A 25,325-nucleotide genomic window follows, 5' to 3' on the forward strand; every position below is an offset into this window, starting at 1 on the left:
AATGCTACATCCTGGATTGGTCCTGTCATGTATGATTAGATAGAATAGGAGTGATAGTGGAAGCAGAAAGATAGAAAGGACACTGTGGACAAAATCCCAAATATTACAGGTTTATATTAGAATGGTACATCTAAGAGGAGTGTATGTACATTAATGGTTACCTGAATGTCAAAAATACCAAATGAACAGTAGAGACTAAAGGTTATAGGATTTCAGAGCAGAATTAGATTACCAAGGTCTGCACTGGTTTAGGAAAAAAATTAAAATATTTCATGAAAATGGTCTTCACTTTAGTAAATTCAAAAGAGTCAGTGAGGTAAAAGTGATATGTTATCTTGTGACTTTAGTCACTGGAAACAACATCTTGATTTCCTCCTCAATCACTTTTCAACATTCTGTACAAGATTTCCCACTACACTCACATTTATCTGGTATTTTCTTCTTTACAAGTTTTTCTTCATCTCAACTCTGTGAGATAGCCAGTATTTATTATATTATTTACATAACAAAATATAACATAGAACAAAGTAAATCTTACCTTATTAAATATATTCATTTTCCAGATGAGGAAACAAAGGCTCATATAAAAAACTGAAATATCAGAACTATGAATCAAAACTGTTTCTTGATCTTAATCAAACACCAAATGTTTATTAAGTATCCCCTATATGGCAAATACTATGGTAAATTTTAGAAACTTCAAGGAGCTTATAATGTACCTAGGGGAGATTAGATATATATGAAGAGACATATACACAATAGAAACCAGATGAATTGATGATGGAGTAGGAAGTGGGGGAGGCAAGTCATAAATAAGTAGGGAATGATGGTTTAATCTTAAAGGAAACTAAGGTTTCTTTGAAATTAAGACAAGGCTAGAATGAACTTCAGACTTAGAGGATATTCAGGGGCAAGTCATTGAGAGAGGAGGTGAAGTACCATATATGGAAAATAGAAATGTAGTCTGCATATAGAATGTGAAAGAGATAAAATATACAGTAAATCTGTAAAGGGAAGTTGTGAAGGTTTTTAAATGCTAGGGGTGGGTTTTTTTTTGGACTAGAGGTAATATAAGTTATTTATTATTATAAAATAGAATTGATTATAAATTATTATAATCTAGAATTTATTTATTATTATAGGAGAGATAATCAGATTTGTGCTTTAAGAAAATCACTTTGGCACCTGAGTAAAAGATGGATTGGAGGGGGGAAATACTTAAGGTGAAGATGCTATTTAGAAAGTCAACACAATAGTCCAAATGAGAGATGTATTGACAGAGGATGATGACTGTGTGAGTCAAGAAAAGAGGGCTGATGAGAGGGGTGTTGTGACATAAAAATGATAGGAGTTGTATGAGTGACAATGGGAGAATTGAGGATAACACTAAAGTTGTGAGTTTGAGTATCAGATTAAAAAATACCGTATTATTTAGGATGTATTGTTAATGAGTTATGTTTTGAATGTGCTGAATTTTTGATATCTTCACAACATAAGAGTTTGAAATGTCCCAGAGAACACTGGAGATGCAGAGTATAACATATAAAATCCTATGTTGGGGATCTTAAATTTTTCACAAATTGTCCTCATCTATCTTTTTTAGCCTTCTTCTCTCCTCCATCCCTGTCCCATGTAACTCCCAAAGCATATACATTATTCCATTATACCACTCTGGGAAATCCAGACAATCAGGATTGTTTTTCGTTATTTGAGTAATTAGGAGAACATATAGGGCTTTTCAGATCCCATTACTTGCAAGGTTACTTTTTCATTTTAAAGGCAGCTTTAATACGGGCTTCTACAATAGACCCTAGGAATTTGGTGGGTTGATAGACAATTTGGAGCATCAGCTGGTGCAGTGGATACAATGTCAGGCCTAGAATCAGAAAGACTCATTTTCCTGACTTCAAGTCCTGCCTCAGCTGTGTGATCTTGGGCAAGTAATTAAATCCTATTTGCCTCAGTTTCCTCATCTATAAGAAGAACTTGAGAAGAAAATGGTAAACCATTCAAGCATTTTTGCCAATAATACCTACACAAAGTTCATCACTGAAATGACTGAACAAGAGACAGAAAAATGGATCTTAAGGCTCTTGGAACCAAAAATATACCAGAGGGAGGAATAAAAAGAGATAGAGAAAAAATATTGTAAATGGGGGAGGTAGTGAGGGTATATTGCAATAGAAGGTAGAAACTGCTTTTGCAACCAAAAGGATTAGCCCTAGTATTTTTTTTATTCTTAGTGCCCCCATGAAATAAAATATAATAAAAGGAATTTTCTCAACAGGAGTTCCCTACCCTGATAAAATTATATATATGAGCTATGTCCTCTTTGTGGCCTTCCATGTAAGTAATATTAAATGCTTAGGAAATAGGCTGATGTGTGTGTATATATAGTAGATGGTACTCACCAAGTTGTAATCTTTGCTGATTTGGATACTGTTCTTCTTAAATGGTTTGCCCACTGTTCAATCATTGAGTCAGTTGTCCCTAAGAAGTACCAAGTCTTTCAGTTCTTTAGAATTTCAGTCCTTTTAATAGTTTTCTTAGATATTTCTCAGAAACTTATCCTCATCATCTCTTTTATCAAAAAGGGACCATTTCTTTAACTTGGAGGGATATATGATCTATAAATAGGCATAACTTATAGGATATTAGTCTCTTAATTTGCTCATTCCTTCCTCCTAATTCTCATAAGCCTGTTCATTTTGCTCTATAAGATTAGTCTCTTTGGGAATCATCAAAGCATAAATCAATGATCAAATATATTTTTTCCACTTCCATAATGAGACAGATGCAGAAAGAAAAGATGAAACTAGGACCACACTTTGACATGCTCTAAGATCCTTATGTATTCTTAGTATATTCCTTACAATTGGAAAAAGCAGGTCTCCTGATTCCCAGGGGTATGAATTAAGGAACTCATTGAAGGTGAGAGCATATTATGTCCTGGGCAACCAGTAGTTTGAGACTTGAATGACAAGAAATGAAGAGAACATCTGGGGTCACTGGAGTATTTGCCACAGTACTAAAATATATATCTGGAAATATCATGGGAAAAACTTGACTTTCATCACTTCATCTAAAAGTTAGAGAATGTAAACCATATTCAATTATTTATTTTCTTCAGGAGCCAACTAACTTTTGGGACCCAGAGTCTTGAATGATTAGTACAAATAGTCACACACTATTCTCAGGATTAAAAAAGTTCTTTGAAAAAAATAACTCATGATTTTTAATAAAGCTGATAGGGAAAGCCCTACTAGTAATTTTGTATGTAGGGCTAGTATCACAAATAGCATGCAAATTATACCTTCATTGGTAGGAGGTTATATGTGTATAATGCTATCTCATTTTGAAGAGAGGTAAAATCTGGGACATCAAATAAGAGGCATATACTTTAGAAAGCTACCATAGAGTAATGGGGAAGAAAAATTTGGTGATGGGAACAGAGAGAAGATCTTATTTATCCTATTCTAATTTAATTAATTATTCTTTCTGACAATAATAGCAAGAATATTCTTGCTAGGTTCTATGGTTTTTTATCATTTGGATGGGATATAAATGCTCTTAGCACCCATCAAAATTGGCAAAAATCCAGCAACTATATCCTTGAAACAGATACTACAGGTAGAATGCCCATCTATTTTAGGAAAAGCTATAACTCTTCTATTTTTTTTAATTCATATTCATTTCCTTCATTGTAGTATTAATCCAAGTTTTGGACTCTCTATTATGATTTCATGGTAATTTAAATGGCATAATAGATAAGACAGTAGGTCTCAAGCCAAGGGCTTCTGGGTCCAAATCCTGTTTCAGACCTATACTAACAATCAAACTTTGGTTAAGATATATCCTTCTTTATGAATAAGGTTTTTCATAAAATGAAAATGGGATTGGGCTTAATGGCTTTCAAGGTTCCTTCTAGTTCTAAATCTTTAACCATTCCTTTTAATGACTTCTTATGTAGCTTTGAGAAAGTCCTTTCCCCATTTCATGATTCAGTCATTGAGAATGATATTAAAGTATATCAAAAGAAAATCATACCTTTTATTTTTCTTGCCTCTTTGTTGAGTGTGGTAGTGGGTAGGAAAAGGAGAAAACTTAGAAATGAAAAATATAAAAATGAACTATGGATTTAAAAATAAAAATAAATTTTTAAATGAAGAAAAGAATCATTGATTCTATACCAACTATTCTGGAGAGCCATTTAAAACTATACTCAACTGGTTCACTATCAGGAAAACTATGGCCCTAATTAATCATATCAATAACATAACTAACAGAAATCATATGATAATCTCACATAGATGCAGAAAAAGCTTTTGACAAAATACAACATCCATTTTTATTAAAAACACTGGAAAGCATAGAAATTAAAGGAGTTTTCCTTAAAATGATAAGTAGCATCTATCTAAATTCATCAGCAAGCATTATGTGTAATTGGAGAAACTAGACTTATTCCCAATAAAACCAGAGTGAATCAAGGATGCTTAATATCATCACTATTATTTAGTATTGTACTAGAAATGTTGATTCAGCAATAAGAAAAGAAAAAGAAATTAAATGAATTAGAATAGGCAATGAGGAGATAAAATTATCGCTTTGCAGATGATATGATGGTATACTTGGAGAATCTTAGAGAATCACCTCAAAATCTACTTGAAACAATTAACAGCTTTGGCAAAATTGCAGGATATAAAACAAACACAAACAAATCATTAGCATTTCTAGATTTTATTAACAAAGCCCAAAAACAAGAAATAGAGGAATTCCATTTAAAATAATTGTAGATAGAATAAAGTATTTGGATATTTACCTGCCAAGAAAAACTGTATGAACTCAATTACAAAACACTTCTCATACAAAGAAATTCAGATCTAAACAATTGGAAAAATATCAATTGTTCATGGGTTAGTTGAACTAATACAATAGAAATGACAATTCTATGTAAATTGATCTACATACCAATTAAATTGTCAAATAATTATTTTATAGAACTAGAAAAATATTCCTAAAATTCACTTGGAAGAACAAAAGGTAAAAAATATCAGAAGCATCAATGAAAAAAATACAAAGGACAATGGCTAAGCAGTACCAGACATAAAACTTTATCATGAAGTAACAATCATCAAAAACATATGGTACTGGATAAGAAATAGAATAGTGATGTGTAAAAATGTTTGTGGCAGCCCCTTTTTTGTGGCAAGAAACTGGAAACTGAGTTAGAGAATAAGTTATGGTATATGAATGTTATAGAATATTATTGTTCTATCAGAACTGACAACCAGGATGATTTCAGAGAGGCTTGGAGAGACATTCATGAACTGATGCTAAGTGAAATGAGCAGAACCAGGAGATCATTATACACAGCAACAACAATACCATGCAATAATCAGTTCTTATGGATGTGGCTCTCTTAAGAATGAGATGATTCAAACCAGTTCCAATTGTTCAGTGATGAGGAGGGCCATCTACATCCAGTGAGAGGACTGTGGGAACTGAGTGTGGACACAAACTAGCATTTTCACATCTTTGCTTGAATTTTATTTTTTTTCTCATTTTTTCTTTTTTGATCTGATGCTTCTTGTGCAGCAAGATAATTGTGTAAATATGCATGCCTATATTGTATTTGCATATGTTTTTACCATGTTTAACATATATTGGATTACTTGCCATCTAGGAAAAGGGTGAGGGGAAAGGGGGAAATTGGAGCAAAAGATTTTTCAAGGGTCAATGGTGAAAAATTATCCTTGCATATGATTTGACAATAAAAAGCTTCAATAAAAAAGAAATAGAGGGGCAGCTAGGTGGCACAGTGGATAGAGCACCAGCCCTGAAGTCAGAAAGACCTGAGTTCAAATTTGATCTCAGACACTTAAGACTTCCTAGCTGTGTGATCCTGGGCAAGTCACTTAACCCCAATTGCCTCAAAGCAAAACAAAAAGAAGAAAAAGAAAAAAAAAGTGTGGTGGATCAATGTAATAGATTAGATTAGATCTAGTATTTGGTAAATCTCAAAACTCTAGCTTCTCTGATAAGAACTCATTATTTCACAAAAGTTGCGAGGAAAACTGGAAAATGATGTGTGAGAAACTCAGCATAGACCTATATCTCACATCCCTGCCAAAATAAGATAAAAATGAATATAAATTTTGGACATAAAGGGTTATATCTAAGTAAATTAGGATAATTAGGAGGATAATGGATTAGGATAAAAATACCTATCAGATCTTTGGAGAAGGGAGAAATTTATTTCAAAAGAAGAACTGAAATGCAAAATATACAACTTTGATTACATTAAATTTAAAAGATTTTGCACAAAACCCCCAACACAGCCAATTAGAAGTAAATCACAAAGAGGGGAAAGTTTTTTCTTTTTCTTTTCTTTAATAGCCAGTGTTTCTGATAATAGCATAATTTCTAAATATATAAAAAATATGTGAAATTTATAAAAATACAAGTCATTCTCCAATTGACAAATGGTCAAAAGATTTGAACAGACACTTTTCAGATGAAGAAATTAAAGCTACGTGAAAGTAAAGTCATATAAAAATGCACTAAATAAATCTAGTGTTTGACAAACCCAAAGACCCCAGCTTTGGGGATAAGAATTCACTATTTGACAAAAATTGCTGGGAAAATTGGAAACTAGTATGGCAGAAACTAGGCATTGACCCATACATAACACCATATACCAAGATAAAGGTCTAAATGGGTTCATGATCCATAAAGACATAAAGAATGAAATTATAAACAAATTAGAAGAACATAGAATAGTTTATCTCTCAGATCTGTGGAGGAGGAAGGAATCTGCGACCAAAGAAGAACTAGAGCTCATTACTGAACACCAAATAGATAATTTTGATTATATTAAGTTAAAAAGTTTTTTTTACAAACAAAACTAATGTAGACAAGATTAAAAGGGAAGCAATAAACTGGGAAAACATTTTTACATTCAAAGGTTCTGATAAAGGCCTCGTTTCTAAAATATATAGAGAATTGACTCAAATTTATAAGAATTCAAGCCATTCTCCAATTGATAAATGGTCAAAGGATGTGAATAGACAATTTTCGGATGAAGAAATTGAAACTATTTCTAGTCATATGAAAAGGTGCCCCAAATTATTACTGATCAGAGAAATGCAAATTAAGACAACCCTGAGATACCACTACATACCTCTCAGATTGGCTAGGATGACAGGAAAAGATAATGACAAATATTGGAAGGGATATGGGGAAAATGGGACACTGCTACAATGTTGGTGGAACTGTGAATGGGTAACCTATTCTGGAGAGCAATTTGGAACTATGCTCAAAAAATTATCAAATTATGCATACCCTTTGACCCAGAAGTGTTTCTACTGGGCTTATATCCCAAAGAGATCTTAAAGGAGAGAAAGGGACCCATATGTACAAAAATGTTTGTGTCAGCCCTTTTTGTAATGGCAAGAGACTGGAAAATGAATGGGTGCCCATCAATTGGAGAATGGCTGAATAAATTATGGTTTATGAATGTTATGGAATATTATTGTTCTGTAAGAAACGAATAGCAGGATGATTTCAGAGAGGCCTGGAGAGACTTGCATGAACTGATGCTAAGTGAAGTGAGCATAAACAGGAGATTATCTTACATGGCAATAACAAAACTATACAATGATCAATTCTGATGGACTTGGCTCTCTTCAACAATGAGATGATTCAAACCAGTTCCAATTGTTCAGTGATAATGAGAGCTGTCTACACCCAGAGAGAGTACTGTGGGAACTGAATGTGGTTCACAACATAGCATTTTCTTTTTTCTTTTTTTTTAAATAACTTTTTATTGACAGAACATATGCATGGGTAATTTTTTACATTACCCCTTGCATTCTGTTCCAACTTTCCCCTTCCTTCCTTCCATCCCCTCCCCTAGAGGGCAGGCAATCTTATACATGTTAAATATGTTTTGGTATAACCTAGATATAATATATGTTTGCAGAAGCATACAATTCTCTTGTTGCACAAGAACATGTTATTGTTTACTTGCATTTTGTTTTCTTTTTCTTTTTCCCTTTCTTAATCTGATTTTTTTTTGTGCAGCAAGATAACTATAAATATGTATACATATATTTGATTTAACATACATATTTAACATATTTATCATATATTGGAAAACTTTAATAATATAAAAATAAAATAAAAAAGAAAGATGCATCCATACACACAAAATGAACTAAATCACTTTTGATTAGAGAGATTCAAATTAACCTCACATCTCACAGATTGTCTAAGATTACAAAAAAGATAATGATAAATGTTGGAGAGCATATGGGAAAACTGAGCCACTAAGGCATTGTTGGTGGAGATATAAGATGATTTAACCATTCTGAAAAGCAATATGGACTTTTTAATTAAAACTTTTTATCTTTCAAAACATATAAATGGGTAATTCTTCAACATTATCCCTTGAAAAACCTTGTGTTACAATTTTCCCTTCTTTCTTCCACTCCCTCCCCTTGGCAAGTAGTCCAATATATGTTAAACTTCTTAGAAATATATTTTTTAGGTTAGATACAATAAAGTTAGTTTATATAAAGATAGCTTATGGGTTTACAACAATGAAATTTACAAAATGTTTGAATCACAACAATCCTGTAAATGTTATAAATAAGAATCCATTTTGCGTATGAATCTCAGAGGGGTAATTTACATCACTTTGTGGCAACAACAGTATAGTAGTTATAGATTTTCTTCTCTTTGCTACATTTGTAACATATTGAGTTTAGGTATTCTTTTATTTTAACTTTTTTATTAAAGCTTTTTATTTACAAAACATATGCATGGGTAATTTTTCAACATTGACCCTTGGAAAACTTTGTTCCAAATTTTTCTCTCCTTCTCCCCATCCCCTCCCCTAGATGGCAGGTAGTCCAATACATGTTAAATATGCAGGTGGACAAACTTAGAGGGACTGGAAATTCTATGTAGTGATTCATAGTCATCTCCCAGAGTTCTTTCACTGAGTGTAGCTGGTTCAGTTCATTATTGCTCTATTGGAACTGATTTGGTTCATCTTGTTGGAGAGGGCCTCGTCCATCAGAGGCCCTTTGATTGATCATCATATAGTATTGTTGTTGAAGTATGCAATGATCTCCTGGTCCTACTCATTTCACTCAGCATCAGTTCATGTAAGTCTCTCCAGGCCTTTCTGAAATCATCCTGTTGGTCATTTCTTACAGAACAGTAATATTCCATAATATTCATATACCACAATTTATTCAGCCAATCTCCAATTGATGGGCATCCACGTAGTTTCCAGTTTCTGGCCACCACAAAGAGGACTGCCACAAACATTCTTGCACATACAGGTCCCTTTCCCTTCTTTAAAATCTCTTTGGGATACAAACCCAGTAGCAACGCTGCTGGATCAAAGGGTATGCACAGTTTGATAACTTTTTGAGCATAGTTCCAAATTGCTCTCCAGAATGGCTAGATGTATTCGCAGTTCCACTAACAATGTATCAGGGTCCCTGTTTTCCTACATCCCTCCAACATTCTGCATTACCTTTCCCTGTCATTCTAGCCAATCTGACAGGTGTGTAGTGGTATCTCAGAGTTGTCTTAATTTGCATTTCTCTGATTATTAATGATTTGGAGCATCTTTTCATATGACTAGAAATAGTTTCAATTTCTTTATCCAAGAATTGTCTGTTCATATCCTTTGACCATTTATCAATTGGAGATTGGCTTGATTTCTTATATATTAGAATCAATTCTCTATATATTTTGAAAATTAGGCCTTTATCTGAACCTTTGACTATAAAAATGTTTTCCCAGTTTATTGTTTCCCTTCTAATCTTATCTGCATTGATTTTGTTTGTACAAAAACTTTTCAATTTGATATAATCAAAGCTTTCTATTTTGTGATCAATAATGATCTCTAGTTCTTCTTTGGTCATGAAATCATTCCTCTTCCACAGGTCTGAGAGGTAAACTATCCTATGTTCCTCTAATTTATTTATAATCTCATTCTTTATTCCTAGGTCATGAACCCATTTTGACCTGACCTTGGTGTACGGTGTTAAGTGTGGATCAATGCCTAGTTTCTGCCATATTAATTTCCAATTTTCCCAGCAATTTTTGCCAAACATTGAGTTCTTATCCCAAAGGCTGGGGTCCTTGGGTTTGTCAAACACTAGGTTGTTATAGTTATTATTATTTTGTCCTTTGGACCTAACCTATTCCACTGATCAACTAGTCTATTTCTTAGCCAATACCAAATGGTTTTAGTAACTGCTGCTTTATAATATAATTTTAGATCTGGTAAAGCTAGGCCACCTTCATTTGATTTTTTTTTTCATTAATTCCCTTGAAATTCTTGACCTTTTGTTTTTCCATATGAACTTTATTATTTTTTCTAGGTCATTAAAATAGTTTTTTTGGGAGTCTGATTGGTATAGTACTAAATAAATAGATTAGTTTAGGTAGTATTGTAATCTTTATCATATTTGCTCGCCCTATCCAAGAGCATTTAATATTTTTCCAATTGGATAGATCGGACTTAATTTGTGTGAAAAGTGTTTTGTAGTTTTGCTCATATAGTTTCTGATTTTCCCTTGGCAGATAGATTCCTAAATATTTTATACTATCAGTAATTACTTTAAATGGAATTTCTCTCTGTAACTCTAACTGTTGGACTTTGTTAGTGACATATAAGAATGCTGATGATTTATGTGGATTTATTTTGTATCCTGCAACTTTGCTAAAGGTGTGGATTATTTCTAATAGCTTTTTAGTTGAATCTTTGGGGTTCTCTGTGTATACCATCATATCATCCACAAAGAGTGATAATTTGGTTTCCTCATTACTTACTCTAATTCCTTTAATCTTTTTCTCCATTCTTATTGCCAAAGCTAGCATTTCTAATACAATATTGAATAGTAATGGTGATAGTGGACAGTCTTGTTTCACTCCTGATCTTAATGGGAATGGTTGGAATCTTTCTCCATTACATATGATGCTTATTGATGGTTTTAAATAGATGCTACTGATTATCTTAAGGAAGGGTCCATTTATTCCTATATTCTCAAGTGTTTTTTAATAGGAATGGATGTTGGATTTTATCAAATGCTTTTTCTGAATCTATTGAGATGATCATATGATTTTTGTTAATTTGATTATTAATATGGCCAATTATACTGATAGTTTTCCTAATATTGAATCAGCCCTGCATCCATCTGGTTCTGGCAATTTTTCTTAGGGAGTTGATTAATATCTTGCTCTATTTCTTTTTCAGAAATGGGATTATTTAAGCAATTTACTTCCTCCTCTGTTAATCTGGAAAGCCTATACTTTTGGAGATAGTCCTCCATTTCACTTAGGTTATCAAATTTATTGGCATAAAGTTGGGCAAAGTAACTCATTATTTCTCTAATTTCCTCTTCATTGGTGGACAGTTCCCCCTTTTAATTTTAAAAACTAATAATTTGATTTTCCTCTCTCCTTTTTCTAATCATATTTACCATGGGTTTGTCTATTTTATTGGTTTTTTTCATAAAACCAACTCTTAGTTTTATTTATTAGTTCAATAGTATTTTTACTTTCAATATTATTAATTTCTCCTTTTAATTTTAGAATTTCAAGTTTAGTATTTGATTGGGGGTTTTTAATTTGGTCTTTTTTTAGCTTTTTAAGTTGCAAGCCCAATTCATTGATCCAAAGATATAAATTTTCCCCTTATTACCACTTTAACTGCATCCCACAAATTTTGGTATGATGTCTCATCATTGTCATTATCTTGAGTGAAATTATTAATTGTGTCTATAATTTGCTGTTTCACCCAATTATTCTTTAAGATGAAATTATCTAGTTTCCAATTACTTTTTGATTTATTTACCCCTAACTTTTTGGTGAATGCAGTTTTTATTGCATCATGATCTGAAAAGAAAGCCTTTACTATTTCTGCCTTCCTGCATTTAATTTTGAGATCTTTATGTCCTAAAATATAGTCAATTTTTGTATAGGTTCCATGGACTGTTGAGAAAAAAGCATACTCCTTTCTGTCATCATTCAGTTTTCTCCAAAGATCTATCATATCTAATTTTCCTAACATTTGATTTACCTCTTTAATTTCTTTCTTATTTGTTTTATCTAATTCTGAGAGTGCAAGGTTGAGATCTCCCACTATTATAGTTTTGCTGTCTATTTCTTCTTGCAACTCTCTTAACTTCTCCTTTAGGAAGTTAGATGCTATACCACTTGATGCATATATGTTTAGTATTGATCTGGCTTCATTGTCTATGCTACCCTTTAGCAAGATATAGTTTCCTTCCTTATCACTTTTGATTAGATAAATTTTTGCTTTTGCTTGATCTGAGATAAGGATGACTACCTCTGCTTTTTTGACTTCACTTGAAGCATAATCGATTCTGCTCCAGCCTTTTACCTTTACTCTGTAAGTATCCCTGCTTTAAATGTTTCCTGTAAACAATATATTGTAGGGTTCTATCTTTTGATACAGTCTGCTATCTGCCTTCACTTTATGGGAGAGTTCATCCCATTCACATTTACAGTTAAAATTACTAATTCTGTATTTCCTGCCATCATAATATCCCAATTATGCTTTTTTCCCTAACTCCCACCGAACCCCTTCCCCAGTATTAAACTAATGAGCCCCACTTGTGTCACGTAGCCTTCCCTCTTTAATATTCCTCCCTCCTCCCTTTAAATCCCTTTCCCTTTCTTATTCCCTTTCCTTATTGCTCTTTTCCTTTTCCCGTTTCATTTCCTTCTTTTTAATGAGGTGAGAAAGAATTTTCTGTAAAACTAATATGTTAATTATTTTCTCTTTGAGCCAATTATGATGGGAGTAAGGTTCACACAATGTTCCTCCCCCTCTCTAACTTCCCTCAGATATGATAGGTTTTCTTTGCCTCTTTGTGGGATGTGGTTTCCCTGTTTTTATTTCCCCTTTCCCCTTTTTCTTACACTATCCTTGGTAGATAGACAGTAGTGCTAACAATTTACATTTACTTCCCAGTGTTCCTTCTCTGGGTATAAGTTGTTTCTGTCCATCATTGATCAACTGGAAGTGAGTTGGATCTTCTTTATGTTGAAGATATCCACTTCCATCAGAATGAGATGTATTCCTTTATCTCTTTTCTCTATTTTATTGTTCCTTTGGTCATGTTAAAACTTAAAATTATATAATCCTATTTTTAAAATGAAAAATATTGAAATGTATGGAAATTAAATGATTCTTAAATTAGTTAATATTAGGGAGACAATACTAGATCCATTTAAATATTATGAGTTCAATTTTATCCACTTCCTCCTCTACCGATGCTGGGATAAATTTTTGTCCCCTTGCTTATGAAGTTGATGTGAGGATTTTATAAAAAAAAAAAAAAACCAAAAAACCAAAAAACTTTCTGAATCATGAAAAATGAGAAATGAGAGACATCATGCAATACTTGCCCAAGCTCTTTACCATCCAAATCACATCTATGATGATAGTAGATTTTATCCTGAATAATACTTTATTGTCAATTGCCTTTTTAATAATCTGAGACGCTGAGGATTTCACAATTCATGAAGAGATTTCATTAGAAACATTATCAATGTTGATTATTGTTTCACTATGAGACTTGTCATTTCACCAAGTTATCCTCTACCACTCTGCTTTATTTGGATTTTTTTTATGTATCAGTAAACTAAATGAAATGCAAAGATGTGAATATTTATTTGGATGAAAAATATTTCCAAGATTTGTGATTTCCACATTCTTCTATTAACAAAAATCACAACTTTTCCATACCTTGGTAGAGATTCTTAATGATTTTCAGAGTCTGGAAAAAAAAATATGTTCTCCATCTTCTTGCTCTTTCTTTTCGAAACTGTGTTCAATAAGATTTTGAGGCTTATTATTTTCATTCATACCTTAATTTTATTCATATCACTTCTCTGTTCAAAATTCTTTAATGATTCCATATTCATTACTAAATACAGAGATAATACTTATTTTTCAGGTGACTCACAATCCAATGTTATTCTACCTTTCCATTAAAAAAAAAAAAAAAACCCTTTCATATAATCCTAGCCCATTGGACTATTAAACATTGTTAAAATAGACCCTTTGTTTTCCTGATTCTTTCACTTTGCTGTAGCTTTTCTCTATGCTTGAATGCTCTTTTTCTTATTTATAGAATTCCTACCTGTTTTATTTAAGCAAGGAATAGAGAGCTAGAAGTGATGAATGAAGAGGAAAATTTTTTACTTCATATGCTGTACCCTAAGTGTTAAGTTGTACTTTTTTGGGGGCAGTATTATTCATGGGTATGATATCTGACACAGAACTAACATGTGAAGATAATATTACATTCTTTTTCCTCTCTGATTTAGTTTATGCATCTCACATGAGAGAAAGTCTGGGGTTTTTCCTAGAGACGGGTCAGTCATGGCCACAACCACATAGCTATGATTCATAAACTTTCCCTCAGCCCTCTAGAAGTAACTTTAATACATGCATTTGTGTGTGTGTGTGTGTGTGTGTGTGTGTGTGTGTGTGTGTGTGTGTGTGTGTGTATTACAATGTAACACTGTGATACAATTGTACTATTCATGTACTTCCTGAGTCTCCACCATTGTGTTTGCTTTTTACAAAACAAATGACCAAGATACCAATAATTTTAAAATATAAAGTTTATGAAATTATACAAAATAGTTTTAAAATTTACCCAATAGAAGGCAAAACCAGGAATAATCAAATACTACAGTTACTTAATAATAAAAAGGAGAAATAATCTAAATATCATAGTCTACTATAAACTTGATTCATACTCTCCCACAAATTCATGCAGTGTCCATGGCAAAGTATAGGTACATACTATTAGAAACTAAGGACAGAGGTATGTAAGTGGGGAAACTCATGCGACCAGACTTCCCTTCTGGTAATTATCAAAGAGTTTCTTCTCAATTGATTTGATTAATTTTTCTTACTTAAATCTTTTTCTTCCACTTACTGCAATCTTTTCATATATACAAAAGAAAGAATTTTATAATTAAAACTTATTAAAATTAGACCAATTAAATTTGGAATTGTTATCATCAGAAACAATAAATTGTTAATAACTGAAGATATTAAATTGAAAGATAAATTCCTATTTATTGAATATATTTCTATTCAGACTTGGGTCAAATGACTTTGGCGAGCTCTTCAAATTCTGAGAGTATAACGTCTTTTTGATTGCTAAAAGATGTTTATTTGTGTGTATAATTTATAAGTCTCTAGCCTACAAATTCCAGAGTAGTAAGGGCTATATTGTAGCTATACTTTGTATCTCTTCCAAGGCCCAGTACATTGCTATTGACTGCAGTGTTTACTTAATAGATTTTTGTTTGATTAGAGAAGATGAAACATTATATGGCAGGAAGAAATAATTAAAATAGAAGGAATGATATAGTCACAATAATGAGGAATGAAACATTTATTAAAAAATAATTGGATAAATGATATTGTTCCAGGAACTTTTAATAATTAACCTATCAAGAATCCATTATTTTTAAGCTAGTACTCTTTCTCCCTCACCTTCACTGTAGAAGCTTTTTCTTTTATGGCAGATAATTTATGCTGTTCTACCTCACTCTTTCCTTTTTTTTTCAATGCATTCTTCTCTCATTCCTTAATTTAATTTAATTTTTAAGATATTATCCCTTCATATTCAATTCACATCTGGGCCTTCTGTTTCTATATCCTTCTTCTAACTGTGTAATAATGAGAAAGTTCTGAGTTGCAAGTATCATTCTCCCATTTAGTAATATAAAACAGATAAGCCTTATTAAGTCCCTTGTGATGTCCCTTTCATGATTATTACTTCATGCTTTTCCTGAGTCTTATGTTTGAAAATCAAAATTTCTATTCAGCTCTCTTTCTTTGTTCATGGATACTTGAAAGTCCTCTATTTCATTGAATATCCACCTTTTCCTCTGAAGAATTATACTCAATTTTGTTGGGTAGGTGATTTTTGGTTGTATTCCTAGCTCCATTGCTCTCAAGTATATCATACTCAAAACCTTTATAATTCATAACATTCTGAGGGATATACAAACTCAGCTTTCAGAGGCATGTTTATCTTTAAAGTCATTTGAAGAAATTCTCAGAACATCACTTTAAAAAAGGTCATAGAAAAAATTGGCAAGACTAGGTATTTAATATTAGCTGTTTTTATGTTTACTAGTTCTGTTACTCTTGTCAAGTTTCTGAGGCTCAGATTCTTCACCTGTAAAATTAGATGAATAAGACTTCTTTACCTAGTTCATAGAGTTGTTATTGGTAGGAGATAAAGAGAGGAAGAGGAATATGTTCTGCAAACTTTAATGTGTTAAATAAATGTGAATTATTGTTATTTCCCCCTACTTTCTCCCCCTCCTCTCCAAAATAACCCCCCAAAACAAAACAAAACCTCTCTCTTTTTGACTTTCCAATTCTCCAAGGGTACTGTGTTAAAAGGGTTTTTTATAGTAATTATTATCATAGAATTTTGTTATTTGGATAGTACTTTCAGTGGTCCCAATCTACTTGACATTACTAAAGTTTATTTTACTGTCTTCATTTTTCTCTGTGATACTTCCTGTGAATCCAAAACCAATATAATCTCCAAAAGAAAGCAAATTTCAAGTGACTCAATGGCCATGGAAAGATATTTGGTGGCAGAATAGAGTTAATTACCAGTAATTACTTGGAGGAAAAGTAATAAAATAATTAGAGGTCACATATATTTAATAAAGGATGATGATAACTGACTTTTATTAATTGATTTGATGTTTACAGAATATATGTGTATTCTCATTTGAGTTTCACATTAGCCCTGTAAAGGAGGTAATCTGGTATAATTATCTCCATTTTATAGATGAGGAAACTAAGACTCACAGAATTTTCTATTGCACATAGCTAGTAAATGTCAGAGGTACACTTTAAAGCTGATCTCCCTGACTCTAAGTCTAGCATTTACTAATTTAAAAAATGACTGATGGTTATATAGTAGGAGTAACTGATTACACAGGTTCTGTCTGTCTGCTAAGCTACCATGCAGCAAATATTTTAAGAAGTAGGAGGAGACTTCAGAATATTGGACAGCTCCTTTACTGAGGGGTTTATGGAATGTCTATGACTGAGAATTGCATGGAAAGAAAACATGTAAAGAATGAAGTGCTGATTGTATGGAGTCTTGATTATATGTATTGTATGGATGGATGGAGGAGTACAGATAATGAATAGGGTATAGATTATATAATTACTATTAAAGATGTTACATACAAGTTATTTGATAAGCTATTTTGCTGAGGGGAGGCACTCTTATCATCAGGCAGCTAAGTGGCATCATATGTAGAGTTGTAGATTTTGCATTAGGAAGACCTGAGCTCAGTTCCAAAGGTTTACTAGCTAAGTCATTTCACTTTTACCTGCCTCAGTTTACTGCTATGTAATGTGCAAACTATAACATCATCCAGCTCTTGTGATTGTTGTGTGTATAGAATGAGATATTTTAAAGACATATGATTATGTAAAATCTTTTTTCTTAATTATTTCTTCTAAGAGCATGAAATTTGCAACTGAATGGCACATTAAAGATTATATAGTTCAACCCCTTCTTCTTTTGTATGAGTAAAGGCCCAGAGAAATAAGATGACTTGCCTAAGTTTCAGAATTTGATCTTCAGTCCTGATCTTGTGAATTCTGGAGATGTTTTCAGTATAATGTGCTCTCTGATCCCCACCAATAATGCCTAACTGTGAATTATTATAATACAGCAAATATTTGTATTTTTCAAAAAGAACTTTCAAAGTAAGAATTATCCCCCCAAAATAAAACTCTAATTATAGAATATTTTATTTTGTAACATTTGGATTGGGGTCAAATTATACTTGGAGAGATTATTGAACAAATCCCAAGTCAATTAACATGGGTGATTCCCATCTCTGATTGCCATTTGGATTATTTTGGTTCCTAAAGTTCCCTATATTGAGGAGCTTGATTGAACTTCATATATATATATACACATACACACACACACACACACACACACACACATATATATATATATGTGTGTGTATTTATGTATGTATGTATGTATGCATATTCATATAGCTGGACTGTTTTTCTGTGGCTCCTTTGTGAGAAGCAGTCTTGTGTAGTGAAGAACTGGTTTCCATGTCCCATGGTATATATTTATTAGTGGTTATTCACTGGACAATCAGCCAATCTTCTTTTTTTATGATTTTGTTTCTTCATTGGGGATACAGAAAGTTAAAGAAGAGATTGTACTCTGATCTTCTTTCTAACTCTTACTTTATGATCCCATGATAAACAACAGTATGTCAACTTTTTCAATTCTCTGTCCTTCCAGGGAGTTTTGTGAGTAAAAGGGAATCACATATATTCAACATTTTGAAAAACATAACCTTAGGTCAAAGACACTTAAAGTTTCAATATAAGGATATATCTTTTAAGAACTAATTTTCATGTTTTTTCACAAAAATACAATTTTTCTTTTTCACTCTTTGATTAAAGTGAGTTTGATGTAGTTTGACTGATACTTTGTATTATGCTTTAAAGCTATATTTGTTCTTCATTTGTACTGCATATATCATTTTAGTTTGATTCAATTAATTCTTTTCTATCCAATTGAGTTTACATGTATTGAGCACTTGCTATGTTTCAGACACTGTGTTGGGTATGGGGATACAAAGATAAAACTGTAACAGTTCCTAGCCTCAAAGAGTTTCAATTCTATAATTAATATTATGTAGATGTACAATATACAAGTTGATTTAATTTTAAGTAAAATTTTCTATGAAGTTGTTGAGTCAGTACACTTTTTAATAAATAATAATATAATGATGAAACAACTTTGAAATAAGTAGAGAGGGTAGTATAAGGAAAAGATGCTTGGATTGGAATCAGGAGGTGTTAAGGGATAGGTCAATTCTCCCAGAGCCTCCACAGCTGTGGATCATAGCATCTGAAGGAGTTGCAGGGAGATCTTTGTTGTCACAGGTATTGCCGACTGGGATGAGATAAATTGGAGGCAGAGGGAAGAGGAGAGAGGTCAGACAATGCAACAGCTCTCAGTCAGAGAGGTGAAAGAACAGCAACTGCCTCTCAGTCTCCTTGTATCATCCTCTCACATAAGGAACGAGGAGATCCAGTCTGCAGGTCTGGGTTGGATCTCCAGCAGCCAGGTGGCTCCCATGTATTCCAACAGCTCCCATGTATTCCAAGAATGAGGGCTTGTATTTCAATCCCACCTCAGTCATGTATTATGCCTAGAAGGTCACTTAGCCTCTCTGTTCCTCAGTTTTTCTCAGCTGTAAAAAGTCAGGAGTTGGACACAGACCCGTAATGCATTTTCCAGTTATAAATTCATAGTTTAGTAAAAAACATTATGGTAGTGATTTAGTCATCCTTTCAACTCTTCATAAGAGGAAATTTTCAACATTGTCTTTGGTATCAAAGAGGTTGAGTAAGATAAGGTAAGATCTTCCTATCTCCACTTTTCCACTCCTATTTGTCAGTGAGTAAAACATTTCATAGTTCCTTGTAGAACTCAGAAGTTATGGATGACTTTCCTGATTCTAATTCTTCTAAGATGTATAGATTATGTGATGTGAAATTACAAATAGGAGCAAAGCCAGGAAAGGTAAGATCCTTTCAAGATTAATGAAGTTTAGTAATAGAATTCAAATCTTTAGATACACATGCACAACAGTGTTAAGCATTAGGGATAGCAACATAAAAAATAGACTACATCCTTAATGATCTTAAATTATGATAGTGGGGATAAGATGTACATATAAATAAATATAAGATATAGTATGATAAAAGTGTGAGGACCAAGTTAGCACTTGGGATACCTTAGAATCAGCTGGAGTCAGGATAAGCAAAAGTCCTTGATCTTTTCCAAGGTCATTTTCTTAGTCCAGGAATAATGCATTGAAGAAAACATAGTGATAGTTGCATTGACATAAGTGTAGACATGGACAGACGTAAAAAATATTGTAAACTTGTAACCTTGTAGAATAAACATGGTCTGAGGTAAAAAAGAGTAAAAGGAAACCAAAGTTTTGAGTCAGAGTACTGGGATGATGGATGTACCATCAATACTATTACAAAATTTGCAAAGAGAGTTTTTTTTTATAAGAGGGAAAGAAAAGTTCAGTTCTGAATAATTAAATTTGAGGTACTATTGAGATATCCAGGTAAAAATGTAGTTAGAGAGGTGGGCATGGAGCCAGGAGATATCCTGGATATTACTCAGGAAGAGATTCAAAATTTATATGGTTCTCTAAGGGCTTTCCTCCCTTAAGAATTTAATTCTTATTATCCAGAAATTTCCTCAGGGCATCCTTCACTTCCTTATTCCTAAGGCTGTAGATCAAAGGATTTAAGAATGGGGTTACCACAGAATAAAAAAGGGTCACAGTCTTCTGGGTTCCAGCTTCATGGCCTGATGTTGGTTTCACATACATCACCATCACAGAGCCATAGAACAGTGATACCACAGCCAAATGGGACCCACAGGTGGAGAAGGCTTTATACCTACCAGCTGCTGAAGGAACTTTCAATACAGCTCTCAGGACCAGAGCATATGTTCCCATGATGTAGATGAAGGGTACAAACAGGAGCAAAGAACTCAAGATAGAACAGGTAAACTCTATCAAAGACACCCTGGTGCAGGTTAGAGCTAGCAGTGGGCCTGGGTCACATAGAAAATGGTCAATGACTTTGGAGCCACAGAAAGACAATTGGGAGATGAGGATAATGGGAACCAGGAACCAGAGGAAGCCAAACAACCAGCAATTGACCACCAGGCAGGTGCAGAGATGTCCTGTCATGATAGTAGGATAATGTAGAGGTCGGCAGATGGCCAGATACCGATCAAATGCCATAATGGCCAGAAAAAAGCATTCTGTAGTACCTAAAGAGAAGAAGAAATAGAACTGGAGGAAGCATCCAGAGAAGGAAATAGTCTTGGTTTTAGAGAGAAAGTTGACCAACATATTGGGGACAGTAGAAGTGACATACCAGATTTCCAGGAAAGAAAAGTTGGCCAAAAGGATGTACATGGGGCTGTGAAGACGTTGGTCCCAGTGTACAGCACATATGATAGAACCATTTCCTATAACGGTCAGGATGTAGATAATGAGGAACAGTACAAAGAGGAAGATCTGAATCTCTCTGCTACAGGGAAATCCAAGGAGAATGAAACCAGCTGTATTACTGGAGCTGTTGGTGTTGGTGATATTCATTTTCCTGGATATGATTTAAAAAATAGGGATGATTGAGTGAAGAAATGAACAGCAATGGAATATTTAAAGATCTATATAACAAATTTACATATAACAAGCATTTATGAAGCAGTCACAGAGTTTTTAGGGGTTGGGAAAAACTAAAAGTTCAATAACACAAGGTTCCTGCTCTTATGAATTTTTTTAATCAGAACTATGATTTTCATTGGTGTATGAAAGTTTTTCTACCAGTTCAGACTGGAATTTGCTATGTATTGCAAATATATTAGAGAGAGTTGCTTGGTAAAAGTGGAATTTGAAGAGAAATCTTTCTAATTCCCAGAAAGGAGGAATTAAACTCTGAGACTACCTAATCACAGCATTTATAATGAAAGCATTAAACTGGAAAATAAAAGCTCTGGGTTTTCAATTCCAGCTCTGTTATTTACTGGCTATGTATTCTTAGGCAAATCATTTTACTTCTTAAGGATTCAGTTTCCTCATCAGTAAAATGATAGTATTTTATTAAGCAATCTCTGAGATCTCTCTGAGGTTTTCTAATTTGCATTTCAGTGTCTAAGTCTATTGTGAATGGGAATTAACTTCATTTAACTCTCGGTTCTTTCTAATTTATAAAGACCTCCATAATAGTGCTTATACATAATTATATAAAGTTATATTTGAGATAACCTGTTAATTTTTTTTAATATTAAGAAGTCTTATTTCTTAACCAATACATAATAAAGCTTTGAGGGTGTAGGATTGGATACATGTCTTTTTCTTTTTTCATCTCTCCCTCAGCAGTTTCTGGGCAGGGATATACAAAATTTTGGAATTTTTAAAGTTAACCTGCAGTGATCTATCATCTTTCTTTTCAGGTTCTACATGGTGATATATATGTTGATACCTTTTTAGAATTTGTCATCTCTTCAGAGAAAGCCCATCTTCCACTTGTTGTGTTGGGAAGCTCTAGGTTTTATTGTAAAAAAAATTTTTGATCTGTGGTCAGAGAAGCTTGGATGGATTCCCAGATTGATTTTGTGTGATTAATCTGTGTGACCTTCAATTGTTTGAGCCTCAGATTTCTTGACTTAAGGAAAAGAAGAAATTGGACTAGATGAACTCAGATCCCCTTTCCAGCTCTGAGTTCTGAGACCTTATAATTATGCTTCTATTTCTTCCATTAAAGGAAAATACTGTGGAAATATATGATAGAAATTTCCTCAAAGATAGTAATTCCTTGTGAAAAAAGGATCTCTAAAATTTTCTTTCTCTCTCTCTCTCTTACTCTACATTTGTAAATATACCTAATCTATAACTATAACTATATCCATATTTCTCATTTATAACCATATCTATATGACTTGTATATATATTTATTTCTTTACATGTCTCTGTATCTTTCTTTCATATCTCTATCATCTCCATCTCTTATCAGTCTATCATCTCTTTCTCTCCTCTTCCTTTCTCTCTCTCTCTCTCTTTTTCTCTCTTTCTCTCTCTCTCTCTCTCTCTCACCACACACTCTATGTCTGCCTCTCTTTTTGTCCTTTCTTTCTCTTTCCCCTTCCGTCCACGTATGTCTTTGTGTCTCTCATTTAATTAGTATTGGAAACTTCTAATTTAGAAATCCTTTTCTACAATTCCTGATCTGCAAACTATTTTGTAATTTCAGAGAATTTTCTGGGGCATAGAGAAATTACCATGGCCACACAGCTTGTATATATGAGAGGCAGTACTGAAATATGTATGTAAAGTTTTATATTTTTCAAAGATGTGTAAGATCCATTATTTCATTTTAACCCTTTAAATTGTCTTCTGAAAAATTCCATTTCTGTGTAATTCTTATTGTCTGAAGATATAACTCAGATGTTTCCCAGAAAACATGAGAAGGAAAGAAAAATGCCATGCCTGTGAAATTATCACAGGGCAATGACATTTAACCAGAGTGCATATACTACAAAAATAGTTTGTATCTAAAATAGCTTCAATGTCACATGCAAATTTATTATTATTAATTTATTATCAGAAATCTAGTGTATGGTATCTGGCTTATCTAGTTACTATTTGTTTAATCTTGACTAAAGCACTTAATTTCTTTGATTTTAGTAGAATTTGGCCTTTACAATTAAAAGATCTTTACAATTTTAAATTGATCATTTATTCAGTTGTAATAATAATAATGGCTAATATTTATATTATGCTTGAAAGTTTGGAAAACACTTTACATATATTGTATCATTTTCACTCATAATTATGTCCTATTATCATCTTCATTTTACACAAAAAGAAACTGAAAATGAGAGAGATTAAGGATTTTTCCAGAATCACATAGCTAGTGAGCATCTGAGAGAAGATTTAAGCCCAAGTCTCCTTGATTCCAATTCTATCACTTTAATGATTTCTCGTCTTCTCAGAGAATTATTAACCTATCAACTTGACCTAAATTTAATGTTAGGGTCCTGGAAGCAATTTGTTTAAGTAGTAGTTTTACATAAGACATTGTGTCAGAAGTGGAGACTCAAGTAGAATCCATCTTAAGTTGTGTCTATACATACAAATATCCTAGACTGAATAAATTTAATAAACAAAAAATAAAAAAAAATAATAAAAATTTAATAAGCAAAATTTATAATAAAAACTGATTCAATTGAGTATCAATTAGGTAAATATATTATTGAATTTGAAATCAGGAAAAGTTGGGTTCAAATCCTCTCACTAATATTAGTTTTATGACCGTGGGTAAGTCTCTTAACCTTTATGAATCTCAGTTTCCTTAATTGTATGCAAGTATCTATTCTTTCAGCAACATAGTAAGTTAAATCTAAAGCCATCTATCACTTATTGAAGAATTTTAGGGAGTTATAGTACATAGATTGCTCCTCAGCAAGATTTGAATTCAGGCCTTCCTGATTTTAAGCCCAGTTCTCTGTCCTCTGTGACACACTGCTTCTATATTTCTCAATTGCAAAAAAGGTAGTAAAAGGAATAAGGCATAGTATCTCTATCACAGGGTCATTGTGAAACCCACATGAAAAAAAGCAAATAAAGGCCTTTTTCAAACTTTTTGTATTTTATAAACATCAGCTACTAGTATGAGAACCAGTTCCTTGTTCACCACCTACCCTACTTGATTAAAGTGTCCCCTTTCTGGTTTCCCATTCTGTAAGCAAAATTGGAGCAAACCCCTCTTCTGGGTCATCAGCCTTATATCCAACTTGGGAGAAGGTGATAGGGAGGAAAAGTAACTGAGTGAACCTCAAGATGCAGGTCCAGAAGTTTGTGGAAGGACTATTTCATTGCAAACAGCTGAAAACTGCTGATTGATTGGGTATATTTATGGTAGGGGTTGAAGGTTGAAGGAATTGGTTCTGCCATCAGTAGAATATTCATGGAACACACACACACACACACACACACACACACACACACACACACACACACACACACACAGACAGAAAGACACATTCATATCCTGAATTTGCCTGATTCAAGCAGCTATTTCAGTTAAGAAGCACTGTATCACTGTCCTTTATTCCTTTGACATGGACAGCTCTACAGCAGGTTTCAGAATACAGCTAAAATTCATTTCCTATTTCATGAATTCTGTGTCCAAACCCCTTAAAAATAATGATTGTATCCTCCATTGTGATAAATGAAAATGCTCCCAGAGGAAAAAATTGCCATATACTTAGATGGCAAGTTAGCAGTCAAAGAGGGAGCCTAAGACCTAGTCTGAAAACCTTTTTATTTATACAATTGTATTTGTTACGAGAGCTATATCACCTTCTTTGCTGGATAACGACAGAGAGACCTTGTCAAGAATACCCTTTTCTTCTTTTCTCCTGAGGGCTTCAAATTTCATCACTGGAGTTCTTCAAGTGAAGGAAGGATGAACTGTTGTGGGGATGGTTAGAGAGGATTCATGCTTCAAAGAGGAGGGTTGCAGTGGGTTAACTCACTCATTGAGATCTATTAATCTGTTTTTTTCCCTGAGTGAAAAACTTGTGTTTAATCTAACTACATTACAGAAAGGAAGAGGCCATGGGGTTAATGTG

General features: G+C 33.1%; 2 protein-coding genes across 4 annotated transcripts in view; both read right to left on the reverse strand.

Annotated features, from left to right (window-relative positions):
- Window positions 1-25,325, reverse strand: part of LOC141555876 (olfactory receptor 11H6-like) — a 136,670-nt gene that overhangs the window by 53,757 nt on the left and 57,588 nt on the right. For 2 of the 3 annotated variants that reach the window (XM_074289163.1, XM_074289162.1), the window contains exon 4: window positions 2,412-2,490. The exons of the other annotated variant lie outside the window; for it this stretch is intronic. The gene's annotated coding sequence lies outside the window, so the exon portion shown is untranslated. The remainder of the gene's footprint in view (window positions 1-2,411; window positions 2,491-25,325) is intronic. 3 annotated transcript variants of the gene reach the window in all.
- Window positions 20,350-21,288, reverse strand: LOC141552765 (olfactory receptor 11G2-like). The gene has a single exon (XM_074284765.1). It carries the CDS (start codon window positions 21,286-21,288, stop codon window positions 20,350-20,352), a length of 939 nt encoding a protein of 312 aa, XP_074140866.1.

The sequence above is a fragment of the Sminthopsis crassicaudata genome, chromosome 2, assembly GCF_048593235.1.
Source record: "Sminthopsis crassicaudata isolate SCR6 chromosome 2, ASM4859323v1, whole genome shotgun sequence".
NCBI classification, from domain to species: domain Eukaryota; kingdom Metazoa; phylum Chordata; class Mammalia; order Dasyuromorphia; family Dasyuridae; genus Sminthopsis; species Sminthopsis crassicaudata.

What these genes read in the sequence shown, in the direction of transcription:
- LOC141552765 (XM_074284765.1), bottom strand. Translation starts at nt 21,288, where the DNA reads ATGAATATCACCAACACCAACAGCTCCAGTAATACAGCTGGTTTCATT.